Below are 16,651 nucleotides of genomic sequence, written 5' to 3' on the forward strand. Positions count from 1 at the left end.
CTAATCGAACCGCCCATCTGAAGCGGCACATCTTTTTAATTCTAAGCACAGGTTCACGCAGTGACCAAGGCTTCGCTTGTGTTGCATTACAGCTAGTTAAACCCCTAATTAGCATTAAGCTGTCTAATTAGGAAAGGGTGTCCTGGTCAGGGTCTGTGAAAATAGACACAACAGCCCCAATGAAAAAGAATGGGTTTGAAAAAAAAATGATCAGTCAAATCCTAGTATCTTTGCATTGTGACAATGCAAGGTATGAGAGCACTACGGTACCTAGCAAAGTAAAACAAATCATTTTGAGTGCTAGAACGGAGAAGCTTGCCATACAACAGCACCATCAAGACGTTCCAAGCGTCTGCGGTTTTAGTTTGAGCTGGTTTGCAGGTTTTCAGAGCAGTATTCAGCACTGCACCATGCCCGCTCCTTGCGGGGGCTTCCGGTACTGAAAGTGGTGTCTGGACAAGTTTAGCAACGTGTCCTTCCTGAAACCCTGTTCTGGTATTTGCAGATCTGACATCTCTGAACCGTCAAAAACACACCAACTCTGAATACACGAGACTCCACTGTTTCCTACACTTTTTATTGGCAGTTGTCATAAACAGTGTCATTTATGTGCCCATGAATAAGTACACACAGGGATTCCAGTGGTTACTGGTACAGTCTCCAACAATTGACTCGTCACATGTTCTGTAATATTCTGTGAACACATACCTCTGAAGCAGAACAACCAGTGACAGGGGGGGTGGCAGTATTTGTTTTAAGGTGTATTTGTATTTATAAATTGTTTTCCTCCAGTATCCTAAATCTAAATTCTCCCATTCTATCCATATCAACTTTTCCAAAGCTCTGTGCTGAAAGAGGCGCAGTAGAATGTGTCAGGATGAGTGAACGTAACGTACGTACCCCCCTCCCAAACACAGAGCTTTGGTACGATCCTATACCTGACATGCTGTTTTACCTGAAATCACAGCCACATTGAAAACCTGAAGAGTGAAAGTTCATATGGCTAAACTGGGAATCCAGTAGAACACAGAATATCAAACAGAACTAGGGCACACCTGGATAGGAAAATTGATTTTATACATACACCTTTAAAAATGAAAGCTCCCACACAGACTGTAGCTTATATGCAGGGTGTGGATAGCCGCACTAGTGAATTGAAAAGGTATATTGACTCTGGAGAGAGAAAGACAGGGGCTTGGTCTTTCAACCTATTGATCCTGTAAAAGGGGTAGCGGCTTTAGGCTCAGTTTAAATTCTGCAGGGACAATTCCAATTAAATAAAAAAAAAAAATCCCATCATGATTTTTCCCAAAAACACACAAGGAGTGAAAAGTCTTATAAAAAGTTTAATGCTGCTTAGCCTTGGGCTGAGTCACCTTCCGTACCACACTGTAGAGAAGCCAGAAGTTCTGAAACAGAATGCAGAGACAGGGGGAGATTAAAAAGGGACTGACGTAACAAACAGATCATTTTCAATCCAACCCCAGCCCTGCCGGAACTCAGTGTCACAATGATAAATCACCTCCCTCACATTAAAAACTTACCTGGATCGCTAAATACATCACCCCCAGATAGACTGCTATACAAAGAGCAAGCAGCAGATCAAAGATAGCAGGCTTCACTCTAGGAAAACACAAGACAAACATTCGTCAACACAAGACCGATCTGATCTTCAGGAAGTTTATTCTCTAAAAGCAGCTAGAGGTTCGGATCAAGTGTATATAAGCCATGGATTCCTAAGGTGCGTATCCCTGTGCAGCATTAGAACACATGTATTGTAAAAGGCTACAGGACCGCACTGCTGGGTCCACTCCAGAAAAGGATGATGGAATTCAGCATTCTTTTTAAATGGAATACGATTTACCTGTATGCATTCATGACCTGCTTCAGCTGATCATAGAAGACAAATTCTGGATCTCTGGAAGAAAGATGGAAATAAATAAACATTTAAAACCACCCCAGCATCAGCCTGCATGTAGATTTAGCAGCAGAGAGGCTGCGGAGAGCCCAGCGCGTTACCTCTTGTCTGCCTTGACGTAGTGGCGCTTGACGTCCTTGAGGTATCGGCTCAGGTAGTACTCCAGTGTGCCCACCACAGGGCTCTCCTTGTCAACGAGCTGCGCAGCCCGGGGCTGAGAGGTCAACCAGTCCAGCACGGATGACAGCTGCTCTTCCTGGACCTGCTGAGGGGGACGGGGGACGGCACAGCCTGTCAACACCGTTACCACTACAGACCAGCTTTAAAAGGTCACCCGGTCACGTGATTTGAATGGAATGAGTTTTTTTTTTTTTAAAGAAATGTTCAAAGCCAGGCAAAGCTGTTGTCTTACTCTCATCTCTTGATCAAATCTCCACAATCTCTTTGTTATTAAACTCCAGGAGGGAGTCTGCACTAGTTGTGTGTGTGTGTTTTCTCTTTTTACCAGGAACGGGATGAGGCGAGTGTTACTGCAGATACTTACCATTTGTTCTGTAAAGATCTGCAGGTCCTCTGGGGCACCCTGGGAAGAGAAGAACACAAGGCAGGGTTTTAAGGGATCCTGAACCTTTCAGGTTTGTTAATTAAAAAGTCTATGATCAGCTTTGTTTTTCTAATGCAGCGTATAATAGGTGGCAGTGATAATCAAAGTATAACATTCAGTAGTTTAATATGCCCGTTTCCGAGCTAGATCAATTGATAATTTAAATTAAAAAGGAATTGGAATTAGCAAAAACAGGACAGACATTTCCTGTGAGGTTATAGATGACTCTAGCCAGTGCCTCTGCTATGATTTTAGTATTACGGCTGAGAGTTTGCACATCCACCTGGGTCCTGAATAAGAAAAGAAAAAAAAAAAAGAGACAATACTTTTATTAGAATCAGTTATTAGCAATAAAAATAAAGAATACACCTGCTGGCCCTGCCATTTATAGAACCCAAACTCCCCCCTTCCCCCTTCCAAAAATATCCAAGTAAGTGACACATGCCCTTTGCCTGGCACTGACCGCACGTCCATGATGCTGCTGCGGGCTGCGCTGCGGTGGCTCTCCAGATGGGACAGGGTGAAGGCAGGGAGCCGGCGAATGCCGAAACGCTCGTGCTCCCAGGCCAGAGTGTCGTCCGCCAGGTTGATCTTCTTGTGCACCATGGAGAACTTCACCTCCGGGTACTGGCTGGAAGAGACCTGGGGAGGGAGGGAGGGAGAGAGCAGTGCTCAGATGTGACGCAGGCTTACTGGAGACAGATTGATTATCAAACCCCATGGCTTCTAGACTGTGAGCTTCTTGGTCGATTTATCTCGCTGGTGCCCAGCTTGGAGCCTCACGAAGGTAGCTACAGTGAGCATGTGCTTCCCTTGCACGCTGTGAGACTGAAGCTCTTCCGTGTGTGTTTTGTAATGAGAAATGTCAGGATCTAATGATAGAATCGAGATACAAAATGGGGAAACCCTGGTGCTCTTTATACAAATACAGGCTGGATTTGTACAGCTCCCCTTCAGTGACTGCGTACATAATCGGATCACATTAAGTTTCCTATCTATTTATCTATTTTATAATGCATTTATGTGCTTTTTACAAAGTTATTGAAGGGTAGCTTCTTGAACTACAGCGTTCGCATGAACGGTTTTAAAATAAGAAATTGTGACCGAAGGGCCCCTTTGAGGCGGCGCTGGCATTTCAGATCTCAAACTCACTGTCTCCAGCTCTTTGAGGAGCGTGTGCTGGGGGCTCCCCTCTTTCGGGGGCTTGGAAACGTGCAGGTGAAGGCTGTCGCTGCTCCCCAATGTATCGAGGCACAAGACGAAGGCCACGTTATCCTGCAGCAGGCTGGAGTCTACAAGGGGATACAAGAGAGCACAGAACTCAATGTGAAACCAGCCACAGCTGGTTAGACAGGAACCCAGCCTTCTGGTTCACCAAAAACACTGCCACCGTTTACACAAAACACATTACAAGGGCATAGAATTATTCTCAAACAGCAGCTATTATTAGACGATAATAGTATTTATTCTTTTACAGAAGTAATCTTCAGGAAAGGTTCAGGTAGTCACTTCATAGATAACTTTTATAACACAATAAAATTTGTTTGCAAATACTGGTAATTCACTTTGAAACCAAAAGTGCTAGTTTTGTGAGACTTGATTGAAAGCAAAAGGCAGCAGACTTACAAAAATAAGATCGAAAACTAAAAGCCCTCTATGTATGGAAAGCTTTAGCGACTGAACCATCAAAACGCAAGGAAGTGTTCACTCAGCTATTATTTATTTACAGACAATGATAATTAGAGTGGCTCCCACTTGTGTAAGTACAGGACAGGGGGTTGGTATTAGTAATGGATACGTATTGTGCTTTTGCAGCAGTTTTTACAATGCTGTATGACTTATCTTTCAGTCTTAGTGAAATGACTGCATCGGATTCTATTCCTAAAAAAAGAAAAAAGTCAATGCAACATAACATAACTTTAACATGCATTTATACGGCTTGGGTAAGGTCTACTGTACCTGTGTGATCCAGATTGTCTTCTAACCAGCGTTTAGTTCCTTGATAATTAAACTTCCCACCTCCCGAAACGAAGAACAGCAAGTTGTATCTGGGGACAAAACAAAGGCATTCTCAATCAATCACACACAGGACTGATTAAACCTTCAATCAAAGGCATTCTCAATCAATCACACACAGGACTTCCGCAGGACAACTTCTCGAACTCCACAGAGTTCACACAAACGGTTTTACAATTTCTAAAAAAATGGAATTAAATTTGTGACCGAAGTAGCATCTTTCAAGTACAAGGCGTTTTTAAAACGGTCAACTCTAAAAAGCTCTGCAATGCTAGGGAGAAAAAAAAAAGGTCAATTACAAAAGGTGTTTTAAGCCTGGATTTAAACACCTCAGCTGGCCCAGGATAGATCTTCTAGTCCAGGGGTGGCCAACCCTGATCCTGGAGAGCCGCAGGGTCATCTGGGTTTTGTTCTACCCGAGTTCTCAATTACTGAACTGAACCAATTCTTTTCTTAATTGGTCAACACTAACATTTTTTTCCAGGTCTTTACCATTGATGATTTAAAAGAGACACCCAGAAAACCTGCATGATTGTGGCTCTCGGCCACCACTGCTGTAGAAAAACTCCAAAGTGTGTGGGGGTAAAGGGGGTGAAGTCCCCAGTGAACTACCCACGCAAACACCCCACAGAATGAAGCAGCTTACGCAGCATGTGTTCTCTTGTAGGTGTAGAGCCTTGAGAAGAGCCTGGCCAGTTCCAGCAGGACAGCCACCCCGCTGCCGTTGGAGTCAGCCCCGTACGACAGCCACTAAACAAAGAAACACAACGGAAACAAATCACAAACCGGGGAGACTCCGAGCGCAGCGGCAGCTTTTACTCAGCTGGGATAGTAAAACCTTGAGAGGCTCCAGTCGCGTTCACAAAGACGTCCTGCAATGCAGGCAGTACTTTGTATTTATTTTTACTATTACGTGTAAGCCAATGCAACTTCAGTACATTCCAAGATAAAAAAGTAAGTCAAGCAGACAAACATTTTGGTTAAGCACCTTTGTCAGTGCACTAAAAAAGCAAATAAAAAATAAAACACAACTCTACACCGAACAAGACACTGCACAGTATAACACCACAATGTTAAAATAAACGAAACTGCAAACCTCAGCTGTTTAATAAAAAAGGGGTTCACCTTGAAACCTAAATATTGCATTAAGTCAAGCTGCACAAAACATTACTACTCAATAGGATTTGATCAAAGTACAAATGCAGGGTGTGAACATGACGGGGGTGCGGACACAAAGGCGTGTTTGCAGCATAAAAACATCACTTACCGGAGCCACACCGAACGAGTCGTAATGCGCTACGAGGACAATGGTCGGAAGATCTTCTCCACCCACACCAGCTAGCCTTCCCTGCAGGGTGAAGAGATCGGAAGACTGGTTAGAACCGGACAGGTTACGTTAATCCCACCAACTTGCATTTCAAACACAAAGATAAGCTCAATCTGCACTGCTCTTAGTGTTCGTACAGAGTCCTACTTTACCTCCTCATGAACTGGATTACTATTGATGGGTCTTTATGGTACCGTTATTGCTACTCTTGCAGTAACTGCAAGATTTTAGAACGGCACGAAATGAAAGGGGATCCGTACCAACAGACTGAGCTCGGATGTGGAGAGCTACAGCTTTACAGCAAAGCCTCTCATGTAAACACCACGATGAGCTTGCTTATACAAAGATTAAGATCACCCTCTGTTTATCATCCACTCATCTACAACCAGGATCGTTTCAGCAGCTAAATGCACACAACCCCCTCCACGTAATAAGCACATACTTTGAGTAATTAATTGTGCAACTCTGTCGTGTTCTGCAGTTCTGTGAATATATTCCTTAAACGACATTACTCAGTATCTGAAAACATCCTCAAATCGCTAGACCATAAAAGTTAATGGAAAACTACCACAGAGAACAAAAACATCATGCTCCTTAATCAATGACCCTTGCTATTTGCTTTAGAGATTAAGTCAAGACAACCCACTCAGTTTTAGCTACCCACGTCTTTGACTATGAAACACTGAATGCATTATTGGGATGGAAATAAGACTCCCATTGCAGAGCAGTTTGATCCATTCCTGGTTTTACTATGCGTTTAATGAGACACACCTGAACTTGCTACATACACACTGTGGCTAAATCAAGCTTGCATTAAAACCTGGAATGTGTGAAGCTGCTATGCAACAGGAGTCTTATTTTCACCCCTGTCATCTTCTCCGCTCACTGTTTGAATTATTCAGAACTGAACTACTCACAGCAACGATTCAATCTTAGGTTTGATTTTACTGCAGCAGAGCAGAGCTATGAAATCAAGCCTGGTGGCATTAGCAGATAATGGGGAAAGGTTACACCATGGTTGCTTTTAGGATAGAAACCCACCCAAACCCCGTCACTCGTATGGTGAGCTGGTTAAGTCAAGTGCTTTTGGAAAAAGTCTTCATTGATGTGGACCCACCTCCAGGCTTGTAATAGCCCAGTCGCTGACAGCCTTGCTCTGTGCTCCGCTCGTTACCATCTGGAAACCGTTTGCAGTAGCTGTGTGTAGCAGCACTGGAAGAGGGAGAGATGAGGAGGAAAAAAAATCCATCACTACAATTCAAAGGAAAACATCTGCAGTAACTGGTTCCGTACCCCTCCAACAACTAACCCTTAAGAGGAGAAGAGTTTAGGCTTTGCATTCGTTTATCAAGAATCCTTGCAAAAACACTGCTTTGCAGTACCCCAGGGTAGTAAAGAAGTACCCGTTAAACCTGGAGTGGAACGGCCCTCCAGGACCGGGATTAGACACCCCTGCTGTATAGATTTGAAACCCCAACAACACATTAGAACAAGGAGCTTCCCTACCTTCTGCAGCAGAGGCCAAGCCCTGGGAGGAAGAGGAGGTCAGGGTCTGCTCGTATATCGAGAGCAGCTCCTCTTCTTCCAGAGCGAAATACACAGGAACGATCGTCTCTGTGGCCAGCAGCTCCGGCTCAATCTCCATGAATTGCTGGAAAGGCGGTCAAGCAGAAATCAAGATCACAAGCGAGAATCCCATACCAAAAAGGTGTCTATTTTAATGATCTGAACCGTGGCGGATCTCAATAATGCCACCTCAAAAGATATTCAGGGGACCACATTTCATTGCACTGATACAGCAAGTAGTATTTTTAATAAGTGGTCAGTGAATCAGCCCTTGTGGAAAACCCCAGTTGGATCAATACAGAGTTAAATCAGGGTATTTAGATCACCCCACAATCTCGTAACAAATGCCAGGGATGGAAATAAGACTCCCATAGGATAGCAGTTTGATCCATTCCTGGTTTTACTATGAGTTTAATGAGACACACCTGAGCTTGTTACCTATACACACTGTGGCTAATCAAGCTGGTATTAAAACCTGGAATGGATTCAACTGCTAGGCAATAGTTTCCTTATGTCCATCCCTGATTGCCCACGCACACTAGGTAATCAAAACATTTTAATTAGTTTTAAGTGAGAAAGTCAAGCAAGACTAATGTAGTTTCCTGCAAACCCTCCTGAAGGCAAACGGCAGAATAAGAGATTGACATGCCAGTGCTTGCAACAGCAGCAGGTTTCTATAGGTCACATTTAAAATAGAACAAGCATTTGATATTGCTAAATTGAAAGCAATACTTGGAGACGCCATGCAAATACAGCCAGACCGTTTCCTTTGTGACCTTGTGCATACATTAAACTTAGCGGCCTGCTCACCACATTTATTCAACTGTAATGCAAATGATATTCAGTGATAAGATGCACTTTTGAAAAGCCAGAATTGACTGCCCGCTTGATTTAGGGAATATTGCCTCAGAGCTTTGCAGTGCATCAGAACGACACCAAGCTCTGCCCCGAAGCGAAATCTTCGACTGTCTTAATACCCAAGAACCAGCTCTGGGTCTCATCACTTTCTCCCCTTACCTGCACAATGTCCTGGGGCATAGTGGACATGTTTTGTGGCAAGATGATGACCACAGCCCCCGCGGACTGGCGGAGCGCTTTCTGATACTTCTCGTAGGAGAAGTCAAGCAGCCGCATTATCACGCATCGCCGGCTGAGCACATCTGCTTCCACTGTGCGGGCCTCCGTGTTTAACACTGAGCTCCTGGTACCTGTGCAGAGAGAAAGAGAGAGAGAGAACGAAACAGAGAAGCATTACACACTGAGGCTGAACAGCTCTTCAATGCAGACCGCCAAGACTGGTAGCACACCGAATGCTGCACCAGTACTGGCAGCCTCCATTAAAAATATCAAGATCCCCAAAACATTCAGAAGCTTTGATGCAAGACTTTTGAAAGCGGCTATTGAACAGCGAGCTATCTGGAAAGTGCTTGAGAGAACTGGAGGATTCACTGGCTCAACTCATACTGAATAGATGATAGGATGCCGATTATTATTATTATTACTATTACTATGCACACATCACTGGACAGAGACCTGTTAGCAATGGTCCTAGCCTTGGATTCGTCTAGATGCTTCCAGCAGGTTCTTTCAGTAGAAGCATTGGGAATGGGCCAGGGCTGCAAAAAGCTTTTCATTCATAAAAATAAAACAATAAAAATCACACAAGCAATCAAGCCAGATGCACGCAATATCTAAAGAAACAGCCCGACATTTAATCACTGCAGAGCTCTGAACAATCACCTGCCTTAAATCTCATCAATCACCTGCCTGGTTTTGCAGCGTGGAGGAGGGTGCCAAGATACACTCTTTCCTGTTTCCATCTGCAGTGTGGCTGGACTTCATGTTGATACTATCGGTAACCACAGTAATGTATAATTCCACCTACACTGCACATAGAAGATTAACCCATCAAGTACCAAATACACAACACGAGCTGTATTTATGCAGTTTGATACATTACATTTAGACTTCACTCTGCAGGTTAACAAAATTAGAGTAAGTCATCATACCAATACTGTGAATGTTTAAATAACAGGTAGATGATACCAGTTAAATGCTCCAAAAAAAAAATCAAAGTACCCTGTTGTCAAATGAGGACAATGGCTCTTAATGGGTTAAACCGACCTGACCCTCTGAATACAGATTTCATCATTGAGTGAGAAGGAGCTATTTGACACTTTTGAACAACCCCCACTTGATGTTCGAGCTTTCTACAATGGACTTGGACATTGCCCACCGGAATGCTGTCCCTGGTCCTATCGTTCTATTGTCCAGCTGAAGACATTCTAAAAACAGTAAACAATACCAGTGACTTTTGTTTATCACAACGGCTGGCTCAACAGAGGCGCGCATCAAACACAGCCCGGGCGTTACAAAAAACCCCGAAATACTACTGCTAATTACATAAACAAATTGAACTAATCTTTGAGAGGGCCTGTGTCCATGTGTGTGATGTGCGGTCTACGCGTCTTTCGCAATGCTAGATAAGGGCTAGTATTGTACCTGCTATACACGCACGAAGCATTTCGTTATAAACGTGTTATATACATTTTTGTCCCCTGTTTTATTGTATGCACTTACCATAGGCTTGCCCCTGCAGATCATACTGCTGCATGCGATAGACCGTGAATTCGTGAGCAGCCTCCGCGGGTAGCGGAGACACCAGGAACAGAACCGCCGGTAATAACACAATGAAAGTCAACGGGAAAGAAGCTTTCAACATGTTCTCGAACACCTCGCTGGCTTCCTCGAACATGATGACGAGAAGAAGAGCAGAACCGTGCGCTGAAAACGTACGTTTAAAATAAAATCAATTTAAGAAAAAGAAGGGAAAAAAAAGCCACCTCGATTGATTCAATGATTTGACAGTGACAGCTATCGCTCGCACACACAGGGCATTTACAAGAAAGGTCCTTCTGGCATTCGTGAAAGACGTCTAAAAAAATTGAAAGGGTCCTTCAGGCAAGAAAAGGGCAATTTCATATTTAAAGTCCCTCGTAAAAAAAAAAGGAAGGATTTATTGGTGTCAAAAAGCGAATAGAATTAAAAATACATAAAACTAAATATAATTTCTATGAATATGATAACATTAGTTCAGGAGGAGAGGTCTTTCAGAATCTCACAGGCGTCTCTCTGCGGGCCTACTTGGTTGCAGCAAAGGATTCTGGATGTTGTAGTTGTCCAAATGGTACAGGTACGTTGAAGTAATGTTTTTTTGGATTGGAAACTTCCCGATATTTAAATAATTGCTTCAAGCCACTGAACAATTCATTATTACTATACAGGTCGACTTGTCGGTTAGCCAAAACAATATAATGCAAGAGCAGAAGAAGCCTTCTGTTAATACACACTGTGCTTTATATTTGTTGTGAGGTAGTTACACACCGTGCAATGTTAACGAACCATTACACTTCACTGCTTGCTTAGTTGTGTATAAGAGAGATTTGTATTTATTTATTTCACCGGCATTGGGATGGTTGTTACTTCATCCTAACACCAGGGGGCGCTGCTGCTCTGCCTTTCAAAACCAGCAACCCGCACGTGCTGAGCATTTGCAAAACCCGTCAATTATTTATTCACAAAGACCTTCTGTTTTGATGTTTGTTACAGCGTGTAAAGCATAAAAACGCTTGTGGACCCGGACGTTAATTATTACTGTCAACAGCTGCATAACACAAAAACAAACTGACATGTACCTCTCCTGCACTCGGTATTACAGATAGTTTATATGATCACTCTGGTAGTAATTCTTAAACATACCTGTAGTGTATTCCACTGAACACAAAGGCGTTTCAGCAATTTTCAGTGAGAAATGTCAATAGACATGCAATGGTAAAAGCAAAGTGTAGTAGAGCACATTCAGGTAGAGCAAGGCATGGTATATCGCAGACTGGAATGGCAAAGCATGCTCATGTAACGTTAATGCATAGACTAGTTTTGAGAATGGAAAACTACAACATGGATTCTGGTGTAAACTTGCAGAAGGGGTGGCTGACGAATATCTAAAGGATTAAATACTTAGCGTACTGTCACAGGATTGACACTGACTAAATAACAGAGTTTCATTACCCATTTTTAAACAGAAAGCAAAGTATCATACCAACGAGTCTATTTACCCTGATTAAAAAAAAATACATGTTCTGTATGTTCCCATGTAACCCCAGTGTATTTTCTATTATATTACAGATTTAGTTTAGAATATCATTTTGATAGACAGCTAACTTGTCAGGCTAGATACAGTCCAATTTTCCACTTGGCAACAACGTCCAGAAGGCTTTCTCATATAATGTCAATAAGAATTACATTTAGTGACTATGAAAAGCTCCCCAATCGATAGAAATGGAGTCTAGCAGTCTGATTAGCCCAGCACTGGCTGCAGCAGTATACAGCCTCTATAGATTGAGCTTCCTTTACTCAACCCAGAGTCCGTTTCATTGCATTCGGCAAACCTGGGATGCAAAGGGGGCAGAGTATTCAGAATTAAAGCATTCAGAATTGAGGGGCAGCGGGATGAATCTAACAGTATAACCACCCCATGCTGAACTTTTTGGGCTTCCCACCAGGGCTTTTCCCAATGCTTTCAAGAGCCCCGAAAAAAACATAATCTCTGCTCCGTAAGGCCCATGAAAACTGGCCCCTGTCCATCACAGGGTTTCATCAGGCTGTGCGTGACAGGAGCCGATAGGAGACACACAGCGAGCGGGGAAGCTCACATGACCAGATGTGCTTCACAAGAAACAAGCAAGAAAAAAAAAAATCAGCACAGGGTTTTTATACCGAACTGAACTGGAGCTATCAGGGCTGCACTGGAAACTTCGAGAATCTGCCATGTTAAGTGGCTGGGAGAGGCTTGGCGATTTCTGCTAAATGATAAATCAATGCTTCCAGCCTTGACGAAGCTTCCAGCAGGGAGCGAAGACGACCAGACACCTCGCCCCTGCAGCGGCTCAGCAATGAAACGCGATGATGTCATTTGATTTGCTGGCAAGCCTCTCCAGTAAGTGGGAGATTAATGGCGAAACGATGTCCTCTAATCGCACTTAATGGACCCCTGGCTTCATTATTTCCGTTGCTACAAGCAAAGCAAAACCACCAAAAACAATTAGGTTAGCTAGGCATCAGCAAGGTTTTTCATTCATGATTTTACACGTACCTCAGCAATTACCCTTTAGGTGCAGGGCTTAGAAACACAATTTGTGTTCCTCTCCTGGGGCAAAATCTTGACAGGTCGTCAAAATGACAGAAATGCATTATATATCCATAGATACTGCATATACACTAATATAAACAGTAATATATACAGTCATTTGGTCTGTATATATATGTTTGTTTTCTGAATCAGATCTGTTACATCACGATACAACCACATGGGTTATGTGTGGAACTTTGTGTATGCTTTACCTTTAGTTTTATCTCTGGCTATATTAACCACACTGTAGTTCCACTTCCTGTGCAGCAGGTATAAGATCCCCCTTCTAAAAGTTTACCCTAGTAAAAGCATAGCAAAGAACAGGAAAGGATGGTAAAGCATGGGTAAGCCTTGTAAAGAATAGCGAGGTATGGTAAAGCATATTAATAAACATGGCAAACCAGGGTAAACTATGGTAAATGCACAGTATAGCCATGGGAAAAGTGCACACATGCCCTGGTAAACTTTTATAAGGGGAAACATGATAAAAGTGCCGCGTATGAACTTTAAAGAGAATGCCTCTGAATTAATGTGTTTGTAATCATCGTTTATTACTGACGGATTTTGGCGTCCTTAATAAAGTCATATTGACTCTGAGCAAGTCTGAGCAATTTCTGTAATGTGGCCATTCTAAAAGTGACCACTAGGTGTGACCGATAATTCCTTCCCTCCTGAAACATTGCGTCTGTTAAAGATCTGCAATGGAAAATATCCATCTGGATGCAGAAACAGTAATATAAGATGACTAAGCCCACATATGATGAGATAAAAAAAAAAACAGAAATAAGTATTCCTTTAAATGTGTGCATGTGGGATTCTAATGCACGCTGCACAGGGAGCACAGAGTGGCCGTGGCAGGTTCATAATAAATGAGCTCCACTCTAATTCTTAAAACCTAATCAGTTTGCAAGAATGTTATTTTTTTCTTAACGAGGAGCCTTTGCTGTTACCCCAAATATCTTCAAATAAATAAACACGATTAAAAAAAAAAAGAAATGCTTGAGTTTCAGAAAGGAACAGCTCCCGGTTCAATAAATAAGTTATCAAGGCCAGTGAAGCAGTTATCTGGCAGTGACATCACAAAGGTTTCTTAACAAAAAGCCATCTTAATGATAAGGGACATCTTTACTGTAACACTGAGCCTGCTATAATGGATGTTAAGGTTTTATGGAGCCAGATTTTCCATTAGGTTGCATTAAGTGTGCTCAGGAGTTAAGAGACCGGTCATTCTCGCAGATCCCATTTCAGAGCTGTTTACTCTGGGGTGTGCACTCGTTCCAAATGACTGCTGCTGGTATTTTCTGGTCACCGCTAGTAATATTTAAGAGTGGAACCCACACACCTTGTGCCGTCAGACGTCTGCTTCTTTTCACTCTGCAAGCCTGCCATGCAGCCACCTCAGAGCTACAGCGTCGCAGGACCACGCAGCTCTGGGCAGCTCTGGGCCCGCAGGCGCCTGGCCAGTCTACAGGGGTCGCTAGTGCACAGTGAGCCGAGGACACCCTGGCCAACCTAAAAGAAGCACTTTAAACACCACTCGAAGCAATATGACATAGCAAAACTACCCATGGAAAGTAAAACACAAATGGATACAGAATCTATTTTTCCAAAGGCTGTGTGCAAACCAGTTACCTTACTGCCCTCACCACTCTGCTGAAGGATCAGCTTACTGTCCATTACTTCACCTCACCAGTAGGGGTCAGTATTATCAGTACCTTTATCAGTGCATCATTAAACATGTCACATTCATACCCATTACAGACATGCATCTTGTCAATCAAAATATCTATCTCTCTGAGACTGAATTCATATTTAAAAAGTAAGTTGCAAATATAATTTCTGCTTTTTTTGTGACTGTCTTCTTCATTTGGGATGTTTGCAAGAATTCGGAGTGGTTCTTATTGCAATTATTTAAATGTTGTACTTTTTTTTTCAATACTTTTGATAAGTCTGTGTCAAGGTGCTAACCTGAGTTCCGGAATTCTCTTCAGTTCTAGTCGCCTGCAATTGATGTCTTTAGAAAAGTAAGAGGCAGCGCCATCTAGTGATCCACTTTGGATCACATTTTCTTTAGTTTTTCTGGCAATACTCTAGCATATATTGCAGATGTCTGTGGTAGTCAAAGCAACACAGAGGGGGAAAAAAAACCCACAGCATTTGAGTAATTGCAATAAGAGGCATAAGAGAATTATTGCAAACATAATGACGCTACTTAAAAATAACAGTGCGATTACAGTGTTCGACCAGCATGTACTGTGTTTTGTGAAGAGAAAAAAAAATAAAAGATATCCTGTTACAACGTGTAAACAACAGCACCATTGAGGGGAAGCGATCTTTTTTTGACGATTGTTTTTGCAAATATCTGAGGCAGTTTGCGTCTGTGAAAGTGTTTGTGTCAGCTCCTTCGTCACACAGCGCTAACCACTTCCCGGCGTTCGTTAACCACGCTGGCACCACCAGGGAGACCCACCCTGAACCACTCCTTCCTCCAAACCGCTGCAGTGTCTCTCAATGAAACCGGTCTTGCACCTTAAAAAAAAAAAAAAAAAATTACCAAGCTGCATTTGAAACGAAACCTCTGCCTGGACATGATTGGACGTGATGCTATGAAACATGATTTAATGACACCAGGCTGTTCATGAAATCGTTTTTGGGGTGCATCAGAATCTACCGCAGTGTGACAAAAAACTGTTCATTCACAGCCTGCTGTTATTTGTTCTAAATCATAGCACGATGAGGTGTTTTTAACTGCAGTAGTTGTCCTAAGTTTGCAAAGTTCCAGTTCATCTTATCCTGCGTACAGATGTCACCCCCCCTGCATAGGACACTAGAGAACAACTTGAAAATACAAAAAAAAAAAAATCATTTTGTACAGTTTGCATTGCAGTTCTCATACCCAAACTGCATGCATGAAACATCTCTTGTACAATAAGAGAGAGACACCCAACCTATTAACTTCTAGCTATAGTCCTGTCATAAGATACAATGGTGTAACCCTTTGATATAATGGTACACGCTGGTAATGCAGCAGCACGGTGCCCTATCACAATACCACATGTGTTCCAAATTCATTGTGTTGTTCAGTGACAGGGATGCTGTGGTCTGCGGATGGTTCTGCCAGCTGAGGTTTCTTCATGTTAATATGCTGATGTTGGATTACTCAGACATTTCTGAAAGGGGTGATGCATTTTCTTTCTGTGCTGCTCTTTAAGTGCTGCAAACCTTCGTTGCCACAGAGCAGAAGATTCATTTGACCTTTGTAGACTCTTTCTCTTTGAAGCAGCATCTGAAAGGGTCATAAATAAAGCAGCAAATTGCATCAGGTGGAAAGCATGTTCCGTGTGGGCTGAGCCCTTAATGTAATAAACTCAGCAATGGAAACACAGGGCAATTAAACTCCCACAGCACTTTCATCAGAGTGGCACAGTAAATAGATCCATTTAAGACTATGCATGGGCAAGAAGTGTGGTCTATCTGATCGCACTTGTGCATGAATTAGTAATGGAACTCATATTAGCTTTTTCTATTGTGAGAAAAGGGAATGATATCGATCACTTGATTATTTATTTTTTCACTTGAGTCTGTTTCACCTGAAAGCGTGCACCTGGGCAGCATTAAGCCAGCAACAATAATAATAATAATAATAATAATAATAATAATAATAATAATAATAATAATAATGCTCCAGACAGGTGGCAGGTTGAAGTTCACACCTTTAACAAGGCTGTAACAACAATAATGACCTGTGCTGAATGTTATACAAAGACCCCTTCGGTATGGGGTGGGATTTGGGGTTCAGCTTCATTGTACATACAGCAGCTTAACATTACTTTGGGCTGTGTAGTAATTGTAAATGTTACGTTTATCATGTTCTGTATTTAGAAGCTGGAATCAGAATGTCGATTGTTGTCGTTTGTGTGTCAGAATCCACCTGAAGAATCCTAGTTGCCGGTTCCTTTTAAATACTCCCTGTTTGCAACAAAATCACATCATTCCTTTTCAGCTCTGAGAACTTCCAGCAATACAAACTCG

General features: G+C 42.5%; 1 protein-coding gene across 4 annotated transcripts; it reads right to left on the reverse strand.

The window, feature by feature from the left end:
- Window positions 1-1,060: 1,060 nt before the first annotated feature.
- LOC117428972 (BOS complex subunit ncln) lies at window positions 1,061-10,361 on the reverse strand. Of its 4 annotated transcripts, none has more exons than XM_059014192.1 (15): window positions 10,012-10,361; window positions 8,449-8,639; window positions 7,372-7,516; window positions 6,983-7,077; window positions 5,806-5,886; window positions 5,185-5,288; window positions 4,482-4,570; window positions 3,675-3,814; window positions 2,968-3,164; window positions 2,725-2,812; window positions 2,463-2,501; window positions 2,020-2,180; window positions 1,865-1,918; window positions 1,545-1,623; window positions 1,061-1,409 (listed from the first exon to the last, which is right to left on the reverse strand). In XM_059014192.1, exons 1-15 carry the CDS (start codon window positions 10,184-10,186, stop codon window positions 1,347-1,349), a joined length of 1,701 nt encoding a protein of 566 aa, XP_058870175.1. In that variant the 5' UTR covers window positions 10,187-10,361; the 3' UTR covers window positions 1,061-1,346. The 4 variants fall into 4 exon arrangements, with proteins under 4 accessions (XP_058870175.1, XP_058870176.1, XP_033903933.3 ...); XM_059014193.1 differs by having other exon boundaries at window positions 2,986-3,164; window positions 10,012-10,360; XM_034048042.3 differs by having other exon boundaries at window positions 2,020-2,183; window positions 10,012-10,360.
- Between the last annotated feature and the right edge of the window lie 6,290 nt (window positions 10,362-16,651).

Source organism: Acipenser ruthenus, chromosome 47 (assembly GCF_902713425.1).
Source record: "Acipenser ruthenus chromosome 47, fAciRut3.2 maternal haplotype, whole genome shotgun sequence".
NCBI classification, from domain to species: Eukaryota; Metazoa; Chordata; class Actinopteri; order Acipenseriformes; family Acipenseridae; genus Acipenser; species Acipenser ruthenus.

Coding starts and splice junctions, on each gene's coding strand:
- LOC117428972 (XM_034048042.3), bottom strand. CDS start 10,186: ATGTTCGAGGAAGCCAGCGAGGTGTTCGAGAACATGTTGAAAGCTTCT. Junction 5,887..6,982: donor GGGCTATTACAAGCCTGGAG/GTGGGTCCACAT, acceptor TTCACCCTGCAG/GGAAGGCTAGCTGGTGTGGG. Junction 4,571..5,184: donor TACAAGAGAACACATGCTGC/GTAAGCTGCTTC, acceptor TTTTGTCCCCAG/ATACAACTTGCTGTTCTTCG.